General features: G+C 41.2%; 1 protein-coding gene across 1 annotated transcript; it reads right to left on the bottom strand.

Annotated features, from left to right (window-relative positions):
• Positions 1–1,351: 1,351 nt before the first annotated feature.
• On the bottom strand, positions 1,352–9,719 carry ankrd16 (ankyrin repeat domain 16). The gene is made up of 7 exons (XM_080022246.1): positions 9,306–9,719; positions 7,434–7,654; positions 6,850–6,892; positions 6,127–6,235; positions 5,356–5,517; positions 4,214–4,292; positions 1,352–1,670 (listed from the first exon to the last, which is right to left on the bottom strand). The coding sequence occupies exons 1-7, from the start codon at positions 9,638–9,640 to the stop codon at positions 1,498–1,500; spliced, it is 1,122 nt and encodes a 373-aa protein (XP_079878372.1). The 5' UTR covers positions 9,641–9,719; the 3' UTR covers positions 1,352–1,497.
• Positions 9,720–12,103: the final 2,384 nt, after the last annotated feature.

Raw genomic sequence — 12,103 nt, 5'->3', positions numbered from 1 at the left:
AAATAACACAACTATTATGTTATTACTATTATTACTACTATTACTATATACTATTATTTATGCAAAAGAAACAAATAAAAAGTGTTGTTTTTTTTTTACTTATTTTAGATGTATTACCTTTTTCCTAATTGAATAAAATTAAAACACACTTGTGCAGAACAACTTGTTGGTTGCTTCATACGTCTGTGCGTGGCACCATCTTGGTGAGGGTTGATCACAAACTCCACCCACAACACTGAACCGACTGGGATGAAACTCAGACGAATACACATCTTACGCAGATTGTCTGTGTGTCCGTCGGCTCCATGACATCCATGGAAGTCTGCCGTCAGTCCCACCTGCACATGCCGCCATCTTGGTAAGGACCCGGTTGTTGACCAATCACTAGACTGCAGTACTACCATGTGACCTGTGCGAGACGTCATATGCGCATGCTCGTGCGTTGCACCAATGACAACAAATTCATTTTTTTTACTACATTTTTCCACAATAATGGACCTAGCTGGGTCAAACTTGGACGGCGGCGTGTAGGGACCGCCCCAGACACACATTTTACTCATCTTGTCTGTGAGTGCGACGGATCCATGACGTCCATAGACTTCCGACGTCAGTTTTTCATTAACAAAAACAACAGGGCTCCCGCCCCTTTGGAGGTGGACCCCTAATAATAATAAGAATACGAATAAGAATAAGACATCTTCTAATTTATTACTAGTAAACACAGTAATAATAAACACAGCCCTTTGTTTTGAGACATTTTTTGATGTTTTTAGTGGTTGAAAAACCAAAAGGTATCTATCTATCGATCCACCTCTTTATCTGTCTATCTATCTATCTATCTATCTATCTATCCCTCCATCCACCTCTCTTTCTTTCTATCCATCTATCCATTCATCTATCCATCATATCACAGGTATTTCTGCTCACTGTAAACAAAGAGCAACGTGTCACCTGATGGAAGCGCCACATACATTGGGGCGAAGGCCATATATTGCTATCATATCGATATCCCGATGCGAGACTGGATATCACCTGCGAGTTTGATGCTTGTAAGACTGTCATAAAGTTGAATGCTGTCTTTATGGAAAGTTTCAGCAAGGTCAAAATGCCATCGACCGTCGTTGACGTTCCAATCAACAGACCCTAACCCTAACCCGTGTAAATACATCATGAGAGCGCCAACAGTCAACCCCAAAAATATCTATATCGAGGTATATGTCAAAATATTTATTGTGATATTTTATTTTGTCAACGTCGCCCGGTCCCAACACACATATCAGACACACAGTCATAATCAAGTTATCCATCAGGTAATAATCCACTGCTCAAACCCCCATTAATCCACTTTTAATTACATTGTAAATAACCAAGTGATAAACAGTTGATCTTTACAATTTTATATATATATATATATATATATATATATATATATTTTTTTTAATATTTATATTTCTTTCTTTTTACACACACAATGTAAACCACAGAGTCCATTGTGATTCAGATATGAATATTAATATTACTATCAACATGCCGGAACACCCCGAGAACGTGGGCTTTCTTGGCCAGCTGCCGGGCCGTGGTGCCAGAGGAATCCTCAGAGTCTTGGAGTCCAACATGGAGCAGTGTCCGGGCGGCGTCCTCACGCTGCCCCATGCAGGCCATGTGGAGAGCTGCGGAGGGTTATCCACAGAAAGCTCATTAACAGAGGGTTAGGTTACTACTACTACTACTACTAATACTACTCTGTTGAACAGGAAAGCAGCTTGAAAAATATAATACCACTTTACCACTGTACTGTTTTATTACCTCTTTACCACCATTTTACAATCACTTTACTACCGTTTTACTACCATTTTAATACCACTTTACCGTTATAGTACCACTTTACTACCATTTTACTATCACTTTACTACCGTTTTACTACCATTTTAATATCACTTTACCATTATAGTACCACTTTACTACCATTTTACTATCACTTTACTACCTACCACTTTACTACCATTTACTACCACTTTACTACCTACCACTTTACAACCATTTTACTACCACTTTACTGTCTACCACTTTACTACCGCTTTACTATGATTTTACTATCATTTTAGTTCAAAGTTCAAAGTGTTTCATTTGTTAAGTGTACAGTACAACACAAGGTCGTTCGGTACAATGAAATCCTTGGGGCATGAGAGGCAACAACTGTGTCGTGGGCATAAAAAGATAGAATAACAAGGCAAAGATAAGGAGGAAATATAAATATATTTTTATAAAATAAGAGTGGAATATAAAAAAAGTAAGAGTCGAGTTACAAATACGGGCAGGAGGTCGCAGTGTATGTACATAAAACTAAAATAAGAAAATAATCCCAAAACGGAAACTAGAAATTGGACATTGTAGCAGTTCCAACAGAAATAGGTCAGTCTACTGCACAAGATAAGACCACTACTACTTTATTATTACTGTACTTTACTACTACTTTACTACCACTTCACTACCATTTTAATACCACTTTACTACTACTGCTTTACGACCACTTTAGTAACACTTTACTTAATTACTACTACTTTACTACCATTTTATTACTACAACTTTATTACCACTTCACTACTACTGCTTCACCACCACTTTACTACTACATCATAACTACTTTACAACTACCTTCTACTTTACTGCTACTTACACCTCTCTAAACACATTTTGAAGGGGACCAATTATGCAGAACTCACTTTTTCAGTGCTTGTGCACATACATTTTCGGTCTCTGTCGGAACTACTCACACACACACTGTGAAATAATAATAATAATAATAATAATAATAATAATAATAATAACAACTGGGATTTATATAGCGCCATTCAGGAACCCAAGGACACTTTACAATGGAAAAAACAAAAAACAAACAAGGCAGGGTAGATAAAAAACAAGGCAGGGTAGAAAATCAAAAAAAAAAAAGAAGATAAATAACAGAAAAAAAAGAAAACTAAAAAGGTGTCGGGGGCCGTCGGCCTCGTTGAAGAGCTCGGAAATAAGACAACTCACTCGGTTTTTTTGTGAACTGTCTGTTTCGGAAGTGTGGTGAAACAAGCCGTTCAGAGCTGCGGCCCCTCTCTACCTCAAGTGGGGCTTCGGTAGAATCAGAATCAACACCTCCACCCACCCACCCAGCCGCTCCCCCGGCCCTGCAGTGGGTTGTGGTAACAACCTTTTCAATGAGGCCTTGTAGACCTAATATGAGTGAAGATTTAGCAGCTGGGTTGATTATTTCTGGCCTCAAATTTGTTCGGAAACAGATTTTGCTGGACTGATGAGGTGAAATAGGTGAAGGTTTTTACAGACTAAATACGGCGAAAACCCAGAAGCCATAGTCAAACGCCATTGGCTCACAGAACTAGGGGCCTCGGGAGGGTGGCTCCACCCGGTGAAACAGTCCGTTTTCCAGACCGGGTGGACCGAAGGCATGTTAGAATGGCTCGAGTGCATGATCTGAAAATAAAAAACATATTTTCGGGACAGGGCGTCTTTAAGAGCGATTTTTTTTTATCGCCTCAATCAAAATCATGACTCAATTCAAAGTTTTTTTAATGGATCTTAAACGAAGTAAATTCTAACTAAATAAAAAGTCACCTATGTCAAATAACGACGTTATTAACATTCATTATTATTAACCTTGGGTGTCATCATATTCACTATCAATAAATCTCTTGTTGAAGGGAGTTTTAATCTCTGATTCATGGAATGTGGTAAATGTCCAGCTGATCCAACTACTCTGTTGTTCTGGGAAAAAAAAAAAAAAAACAACCCAAAAAACCCAGCTCTCCCAATTTTCCCGGACAAATTTTGTGATAGGAAACTCGGACGCAGTTCACCCGTCGGCCACCAGGGGGAGGATCCGACTGTCGGATGCGGACACGCATTCGGTGTGAAGCCGCCTTGGTGTCAAAATGAGTGAATCATACACTCTCACCGCTGGACCCACAGTGACAGCGACGTGATTTGAGCTCTGGGTGCTGTTCTCGTTTCGCTCTCCAGCTCATTTATCCATTTCATTTTTCATCAGGTATCAATTATATGTTGAGGTGTCGAGTCAGATATAGTGACACTTTTCGGTGTAAGGTCAGCGCTGGTGAAGTTGACTTCAGGAATGGATTAGGGAGTGAATGCCCGCATGTGAGAGGGGAGAGAAAAATAAATCATTTGGGAGAAAATAGTCTCTTACCAGTTCTCCCCTTTTTGTCCCTGACGTGCAGATCTGCTCCCAGCTCCAGCAGAGTTCTGATGGTGTCCGAGTGTCCTTCCTGAGGAGCAGCCGGCGCACGGACGTGAGAGCTTTCCTTTCAGTGCGGCTGCAGTGTTTGGGGGTTTCATCCAGAGGTTCCATCTCTATCTATCCATCTGTATATCTATCCATCTATCTATTGATCTAACCCTATATAATAATAATGTAGTATATATCTATCTAACCCTATATAATAATAATGTAGTATATATCTATCTAACCCTATATAATAATAATGTAGTATATATCTATCTAACCCTATATAATAATAATGTAGTATATATCTATCTAACCCTATATAATAATAATGTAGTATATATCTATCTAACCCTATATAATAATAATGTAGTATATATCTATCTAACCCTATATAATAATAATGTAGTATATATCTATCTAACCCTATATAATAATAATGTAGTATATATCTATCTAACCCTATATAATAATAATGTAGTATATATCTATCGGTCTATCCATCCATGACATAACAGAAGCACGTTGTGGTGTTTTGCAGTTATCAGCAGGAACATCAATGGAAAAACACACGTCTTGTTGTATTTGTTTGGTCTTGTTGCTCTATTCAACAAACTAACAGAGTCCCATGTGAGCATCTGCACTGAGTTTGGGGTTAGGGTTCTGTAGTTTGGGGTTAGGGTCTGTAGTTTGGGTTAGGGTTCTGTAGTTTGGGGTTAGGGTTCTGTAGTTTGGGGTTAGGGTTCTGTAGTTTGGGGTTAGGGTTCTGTAGTTTTGGGTTTTGTAGTTTGGGGTTAGGGTTCTGCAGTTTGGGGTTAGGGTTCTGTAGTTTGGGTTAGGGTTCTGTAGTTTTGGGTTTTGTAGTTTGGGGTTAGGGTTCTGCAGTTTGGGGTTAGGGTTCTGTAGTTTGGGTTAGGGTTCTGTAGTTTTGGGTCCTGTAGTTTGGGGTTAGGGTTCTGCAGTTTGGGTTAGGGTTCTGTATTTTGGGTTCTGTAGTTTGGGGTTAGGGTTCTGTAGTTTGGGGTTAGGGTTCTGTAGTTTTGGGTCCTGTAGTTTGGGTTAGGGTCCTGTAGTTTGGGGTTAGGGTTCTGTAGTTCGGGACTCACCTTGGCAGCGTAGTGCAGAGCAGTGAGCTTGTCGTCGCCACCCCCCTCATTCACATCCACACCGAGGTCACACAGCAGGAAGCGCAGCGCCCCCTGCTGGCCGGTCACCGCAGCCTGGTGCACCGCCTGGGTCCCCAGGGCGTCACACAGTGAGGGAGAGGCCTGCGCGCACACACACAATTTGATGCTTTTTGTTTGCTGTATAGGTGGAAAGTGAAAACTTACAAATGCTGTCATTACATTATTTGAACAGGTTTTCACCTGGTACTTTATTGGGTAGAATTAAAATGTGTGACTTATACTTTAACTCAAGCTATTCTTAATAAAGTATTCTGCTCCTCTGTTTTCAATGTTTCTTAGAATTAATTCTTTAAAAAATGGAATTTACACCAACATTTTATATATATATATATATATATATATATATATATAGTGGTATTGTTGTACAATATTGTGTTATTGTTAAATAAATACTATATCTAATTATTTTTATTCTCATTTTTATTTTTTACATATTTTGAAATGGCTTAAAGCAAATGTCAACTGAAAAGACAGGGTCTCTGTTGTGGTTCCCTAAAAAGATCTCCTCTAAAATGTATGTATGTATATGCACAATACACACGTGTGTGCATGTGTGTGTAGATAAAGGTTTTTGTATCCAGTAAAGTATCTCTGCAGTGCTGTGACTCAAGGAAGTGTTTTCTGTTCTTTGTCCACCTCTGGACAACAGTGATAATATTAAAATAACAAAGAGGAAGGACGTGAGCGTGCCTGGTGCCCCTCCAGCAGCAGCCTGGCCACAGAGACGTGTCCGTTCCTCACAGCGTCCATGAAGGGAGTCGCTCCACAGCGGTCCTGGCCGTCTGGAGGGTAGCCGCACCTGGACAACAACCAAGACACTTCAAGGTCTTTGCATAAAAGAAAATAATAACAATAAATACAGCTGCAGGCAGCAATACACAGGGTCCAGTTGAGTCGTGTTGGGTGCGTGTTACAGCTTTCGGAGGTTCCCGGATCTGCGAGAGATGAAGCTTGAAGCTCGGGCTGACAGTAATTATTTTTATTATTATTATTATGTATTTATAAAGAAACATTGTAAATGTTTACTCAATTTCAGCTTTGGGTCCTCAATAATAACCAATAATGACATTTTATTTTAAGATTTCTTAAGACCTTTTTCATGCTGGTCTCGGCAAAATTGACAAAAGGAAAAGACAAATCTTGCATCGGTAAAATCGATATCATCATTCCATATCCACTAAATATAATAAAGACAATATGGAAATGTATTTTTTTTGTGCGTGTATTGTGATGCAAAGAGAGTTACCCCCCCCAAAAAAACAAAAAACAGTTGGTTTTGAGCCTGAGATGCATTCAAACTTTTAATAATATCTTTGGGGGGTTTAATCGTTGCTGATGTGATGCTTCCTCAGACGTTTTGAGATAAAATACGTAGGAGCTGTAATTTCCTCTGAAATAAACTGATGAACCTACCGCTGCAGCAGGATCTCCACCACCTCCCTGCAGCCGTGCAGCGCTGACAACCGAAAAGAGGGGGAAAAAGAGAGTAAAATGAAGGAATAGCAGGAAATTAAACAGAAACATATAAGGTCTTGAAAAAATATATAATTCTTTTAAATAGTACTGTATGTCAAAGGTTTAACTGAGGTGTCACAGCAGCAAATAATAAATTGTTTTCTTAATAATTTATAAGACATAACAATTTTGGGTAAACTAATAATATTTCAATGATTCATCCTGTGCATATCAACCCCTTACAAATTTGTATTATTTAGATTGTGATTTTATATATTTGGCTATTTCTGGTCATTTTTTGACAATTTCTCAATATTTGGCAATTTTCAATTTATTTTTTATTTACTCCTTTTGTTTGTTTTTTTACTTTGTACTTTTCGGACTGTGAAGCTTTTTTTTCTTTTTCCGTACTGGTTGTCCGTAGAGAAAGGCACCAATCCCCGCCACGACAACTACCTCGTATTTGAAAATGCACCCGGCGGAATAATCTCGTTCCGATTCTCGGCGGAATCCCCCTTTAAATCCACGCCGGCCTCGTTCACCTGCGGTGTGCAGGGGGGTCCTGAGGGTCTTGCTCTGGGTGCGCCACACCTCCGGGGCGGCCTGCAGGAGGCGCCGCACGACCTGCGGGTCGCCCTCCCGGCACGCGATGTGGAAGCAGTTCCACCCGTCCTTGTTTTTCAGGGAGGGGTCGGCGCCGTGGGACAGCAGCTCCTGGACCACCTCCACGTTTCTCCGAGTGCAGGCCATCATGAGAGGGGTCCTGGCGGAGCGAGGGACATTTTGAGCGCCGCTGGACGCCGCTGGTGAGGGCGGCGGGCCGTGAGATCGTCGGCGCCGGGTTTACCCCCCCGTCCCGCTTCACACTGAATCCGAAATCCGACTGTCGGACGCCCCCGATCCACAAACATAACACAAATGCATTGAATTCCTGTTTCTGGCGACGTGTCAGCTAAATAAATACTGGACCAATGTTAAAAATACGGGGGTTGAAAAAAATAAATAATAATAATCATAATAATAATGGATTACCACTTTAAATGAATGTGGCCTCATTATTTTTACTTCCTGAGGGTCGGTACACTGTCTCTCACAATGTCCTCGCGCTTAGGCGGACCCCGCCCCCGGCAATGGAAACAGCAGATAGAAACCCGAATGGTTGTTTCTTATAAAGCCCCAGTGAAATAAATATGGGATATATATATAACATGTGATATTTTATCTAGGGCCGCGCCCGACAAAATTATCCTCGTCGACCAGCAGTCACCCGTTCCAAGCCATTAGTCGACTAATCGTCTCACGTTTGTGATATTAATTTAATTATTTAACCACAGATTTTTGGGGCGTCAGAAAACGGTTTGAGTTCCAGGGCCCAGAGAAATGTTATAACTACCATCGTTAGCGCTGTGCTACCTTACAGATAAACACAAGGCCTAAAAAGCCGCCTTTAAAATATAAATGTAACTTACAAGCGCCGCGCACACGAAGGAGCCGCCTGTTACTTCATCAGACGCTGTAATGACTCGGCAAGCGCTCCGAATATTTATTCTTGTTCAGAAATTACTTTCGAATGAAAAGCCCTGTAGCGCGTCATACACGGGTCCAGCCAAACAGGTTTTCAAGCCGCAGCGACCAAACGACCAATGAAAAACTTGGTCGACTAAGACTCTTGTCGTCGACTAACCTTTGGTCGACTATTTGCGGGCGGTCCTAAATTAGAACAAAATGATCTTTCGGTTTACCACTTTGACTGGGATGTTGATAATGACATATTGCTCGCTTCATTAATAGCACTGCAGAGGTTGTGGTTAAAATCAGTATTTAATGCATAGCTAAAAAGGAAAGGCGGAGCCCGCCACCATCACAGAGACAGCACAGGCGCGCATGCATATTGAGCGGCTGTTTCTTTTATACTGGCATCTAAGTAAATAGTTGATCATTAAAAAAATATATATATCTAAATTCCAACTAAATAATGTCACGGATTACCACTTTAATGGAGATATTGATAATGAAATATTATTAGATTCATAAAATGAGGTTAACTCAGTATTTACTGACACCAGCAATGGAAACAGCACATAGAGTACCGGCTAAAATAAACACATTATAAATATGAAACATGTGATTTTGTCTTTAACATAAAAATTCAATTCAGTTAGAATAAAAAAAAAAAAAATTCCTTCGAGCCGGATTTGAACCAGCGACCTAAGGATTCCAGCTTGTGCCTCTACAGTCCTCCGCTCTACCAACTGAGCTATCGAAGGGGATATTTCCCAAGGCGGCCAACGTACATCTTAAACCGTCTACTTTATACACTTTAAACTTTATAATCATATATGGATAATGTGGATAGTAATATTTAAAAAATGACCGGCCCTGGTCGTCGGTAATAAAGCCGATGTGGTGCTCACCAGTCCGCCTTCTTCAAGCAGTCCACCGTGGCTCCTTCCCGGAGCAGCCGGCGCACACACGCGATGTGCCCCATGGACGCGGCCTCATGCAGCGGCCTCTTGTAGTCGCTGTTGTGCGACTCCGCATCCGCCCCCACGTCCGTGATTAGGTAGTCCAGGACGTCGGCGTGTCCGCGGCGGGCGGCGTAGTGCAGCAGGGTGTCCCCGGAGCCCGCCGCGGCGCGCCGAGCCGCCGCCTCCGTCGCCGCTCCGCCGCCGGACAGCTCCCGCCGCAGGGAGCCGAGCTGGCCCTCCTGGGTCAGCCTGGCCAGGTGTTTGAAGGCGCTTTCCTCCATGGACGCCGGGGGGTTAAAAACAACAACCACCACCACCACCACCACGGCACCGGTCCTTACGCCCGGGGCTGCTCCCGGTGCAACGTGCGCACAACCCAAGCTCCGAGGGCCGACAACAACGTCCACCGTCACGGAGGGGACGACTTATCGGTTGGCCAACCGTGAACGCACACTAACTGGGCGCTAAGAAGGTTCACATGAAATTGATTTTATTTTCATTTTATTTCACATGTGTGAATGCAAAGGTTCCCTATTTACTATTATGTTGGAATATGAGTTGTTGATGGTAAATAATAAGGTTTATTGTATAATATACCCTACGGTACTATTGTACATCAGACTATTACTACAGTTTGTTGTTATACTGATTACAATTATTTGGTTTATTTTCCATTATCCTGCCACATGTCATGGTCATTTTATTGTTTTATTTCATTGTTAAATGTCTGTCTGTTACATCTTTTTTTCTGTTTATTTCTTGTTGTTGACTGGTGTATTCTTATTGTCTCTGCTGTTCTATGTTTGTCTGTCTATTACTAATTGCCTGTTTTTTTCTGTTTATTTCTTGTTGACTGGTGTATTCTTATTGTCTGTGCTGTTCTGTTGCTCTGACCCTGCATGTGTTTCCATTGAATGACGTCTCTACCTCCGTGGCTCTGAACAACTTGATCCTAAAAAACGGTTTCGTGTCTGTGTTACGCTCCGCTCGGCCAAGGGTTGGTTTGTAACCTCTGTGTTAAACTTTGGTCGGCCTTCCGACGGCAATTGTAGTTCACGTCGATGTTGGCGATAAAGCTGGAATTCACACAAAATAAAATAAAATACCGTCTATGTGATTTTGTTATTATTTTTCACATTGTGTTATTATACACACAATTAATAGTTTAAAATTAAAGTGAAACTTACGGTAAATTGAAATTAACTCTTTTAGAAAATCATTATTTTAATCGTTTGTCAAAACGGAGGTTTTAAAATACAGCAACCGGCTGCAAATGACATGAAAAAGATGTTCTCTCACGTGACTGAGGAAACCCAAACTAGTTCTATTTTGAACTGGGACAAACTACACGTGCACAACTTTTACATTAAAAAATATATATATTTAAAAAAAAATACTATATATATATATATATATATATATCGAAAGGATCTTTTATTTTGAAATACAGTTCTAGGACACAGACTACTGTACATGATTCACAAACTTTCAAATTCAAAATAAAAGTTCCTGTTTTCTATCTATATATCTATATATATATATATAATTTTATTTTTTTCCCATATTTCCACATATTTCCACATATTTCCATATCCAGTTTTTCCATATTTCAAAGTTCAAAACCTTTTCTGTCATGTGACTTAGGACACCCAAACTAGGTCCGTACAGTACAGTGCTCGGACACAGACTACATGTTGCGCAGCCTTTCAATTTCAAAATAAAAGTTCCTGTTTTTATATTTATTCATTAGATCATCAGTCATTAAGTCATTTAACAGGGACTTTTATTTGACAGAAAAGTTATTGAAATTTGAAATGTATAAAACATTCCTTTTCAATATACATTTCAAAGTTGGATAACTTTTCTGTCATGTGCCTTAGGACACCAAACGTGACCACGGCCCGTATTCACAAATCATCTTAAGGCTGAAAGTAAAAAGTAGCCCAACTTGCTAATTCAGGAGGAACTCCTAAAAATAATGACCTTTGTCAGCCCTAATTTTAGGACCCCTACGTTTTTGGTGTTAGAGTATTTCACAACCATTTTAGCGCTAAAACCAGCTCCTAAATCTGTGAAAAGTTAGGGGTAGTCATGAGGACCCAGACATCACTGAGACCAGATCACGAAAAATCCAAAAACGGCTGCTGTCCTGAAATCCGCCCGGAGATCACGCCCAACGTTTTAGAAGCATTTAATGAAGTGGAGCTTTCAAGGTTTCTAGGTGTGGCCTCAGACACCAGCGAACTGTGTCACGATGACAGCAGAGACGCTCAGGGATGGAGTCCCTTCAGCAACAGACAGAAACAACCCAATGACAGCGGAGGCCAAGGTTCTGACCCTGATTCTGACCCTACGCTTCTAGGCCACGGGGCGAAGGGTCCCTTGCAGGGTCCGTTGCAGGGTCCGTGCAACTGCCGCGTGAAACGCGACCGACGCAGCTCCGCAGTCGTCGGTGGTTCTGGGCAGAAGCGGGAGAGACGCATTTTTTTTTTTGCAAACATGTATTTCCCCACGCTTCCATTTTTTATTTATTTATTTATTTTAGGTTAACCCCACCAACGCCCTCCCTTGCACGCGCACGCTGGGCGGGAAGGAAAAACTGCCCCGGCCTCCGGTTTGGTTTTCCTTAACGTTTTGTTGTGACGTCACGCCTCTTGTTTTTATCAGTCGTGGTCGTTCTGGATGCTCAGAAGGCTGCTTGTCTGCGCATCTGCTACTTGTTCACAAGATACAGACATGGAAGG

Source organism: Zeus faber, assembly GCF_960531495.2.
Source record: "Zeus faber genome assembly, chromosome: 21".
In the NCBI taxonomy this organism is placed as follows: domain Eukaryota; kingdom Metazoa; phylum Chordata; class Actinopteri; order Zeiformes; family Zeidae; genus Zeus; species Zeus faber.
This window is presented reverse-complemented; position numbering and strand designations above follow the sequence as displayed.